The 1535-nt window shown below is 72.4% G+C and overlaps 1 protein-coding gene across 1 annotated transcript in view; it reads left to right on the forward strand.

The window, feature by feature from the left end:
* The window catches only part of H696_05193 (CAMK/CAMK1 protein kinase), a gene marked incomplete at both ends in the record, with an annotated part of 6847 nt that overhangs the window by 4902 nt on the left and 410 nt on the right, over positions 1-1535 (forward strand). Inside the window, 2 exons of the mRNA XM_009499050.1 lie at positions 254-1157; positions 1250-1397. Coding sequence (XP_009497325.1) covers positions 254-1157; positions 1250-1397 — 1052 coding nt within the window. The remainder of the gene's footprint in view (positions 1-253; positions 1158-1249; positions 1398-1535) is intronic.

The raw sequence follows: 1535 nt of genomic DNA on the forward strand, positions 1-1535 counted from the left end.
GAGGCATGCCTGCGCGCCGGGCATGGCGGAGCAATGCCAGTGGGATCGGCGACGCCGGTGGTGGTGGAGGTGGTCGTGAGAAGATGGAAGGGGGGCTGGTCGGGCAGTGGCTGGCCTTTTTAGGGAAGACACTTTGGCGCATGCACACACACACACACACACGCACATGAGACATGCGACCTCTCTGACGCGCTGGAGCGTGACCACTCGGTGCCCAAACGGGTGATACCCCTTCTTGGTATGTGCCCCGCAGCCAAGGATCTAGTTCGCCGGTGTCTGGAGGTGGACTCCGACCGGCGGATCACCGCGCGCGAGTTCCTCCAGCACCCCTGGTGCCAGGTGGCGGTGGCCGCGGGGCTCGCGGCCACCGGCAGCAGCGCCCCGGCCCATCTTGTCTCGGGCCATGGCCACGATCTGCCGTCGGTGGCCGCTCCGGGGGAGCTGCTGATCGCGGGAGCCCCGCCGCCCCCCTTGGCCGGGCAGGAGAACGGCCCGGCCGCGGCGGCCCGGCGCCCGCTGCTGGTGACGGCCGCCGGCCCGGTCCGGCCTCTGGCCCTCAAGATGACTGCTCCCGGACCGGACGGAGGTGCCGGCCTGGCGGGCGCCGGGCCCGTGGTGCCCGACGCCATCCGAGTGACCATCCCCCCCTCGCCGACGGATGGTCCAGCCCCGGGGGCCGGGAGTCTGCCCGGGTGGCGGCCCGGTCCGCCGGACGCCTCCCTCGGCTCGGATGCCGTTACCACGCAGATCGACATCTCGCCGGTGGCGGCGGCCGGCAGCGAGGCGCGCTTCCGCCATGTCGGGCCGCTCGGGTGGGACTTGACCATTCCGGCCTTTGACCGGCGCTCGGAAGCCCGCCGGCCGGCGGCGGTGCCGGCAGCCGCCACCCCGTCCGCGACTGCGGCGCCCCCTGCCCTCCGTGAGCATCAGCATCAGCACCAGCACCTGCCGTCGGCATCGCCGCAGCATCATCATCAGCAGCACCATCACGCGGCGGCGGCCTCCACCTCCTTTGTCATTCGCCGAGCGTCCTTCGACGACCCACCCCCGGCGGGGGGGGTGGCCGCTTCCCGGGGACCGGGGCTGCCTCCGACCCCCTGCGATGATGTGGCCGATGATGCGGCCCGCGCCACCGCCGGCCGGCATGGGGGGCGGAGGTCCAATACTTTGGCCAGCTCGGCCAGGCAAATGCCCACTCGCCCACGCGCCTGGCCGGGGGGCCGATCGTCACGCGCTTCCCCCTGGGCAGCCTCGTCACGGCCGTCACACCTGCACAGGCAGACGCCGCCAGCCCGACCGACGGTGGCCCCGGCGAGGAGCCCCCCCTCGGGCCGGTTCTTGTTCCCATGCAGTCGGGCTTCCAGCTCCGGGCCGACCTGTCGGCCTCGCATTTGCTGGTGAAGCGCGCCCAGCGCCAGCAGCAGCAGCAACAGCAGCAGGAGCAGCAGCAGCAGCAGCAGCAGCAGCAGCAGCAGCAGCAGCAGCAGCAGCAGCAGCAGCAGCAGCAGCAGCAGCAGCAGCAGCAGCAGCAGCAG

This window comes from Fonticula alba, assembly GCF_000388065.1.
Source record: "Fonticula alba strain ATCC 38817 unplaced genomic scaffold supercont2.9, whole genome shotgun sequence".
Lineage (NCBI taxonomy): Eukaryota > Rotosphaerida > Fonticulaceae > Fonticula > Fonticula alba.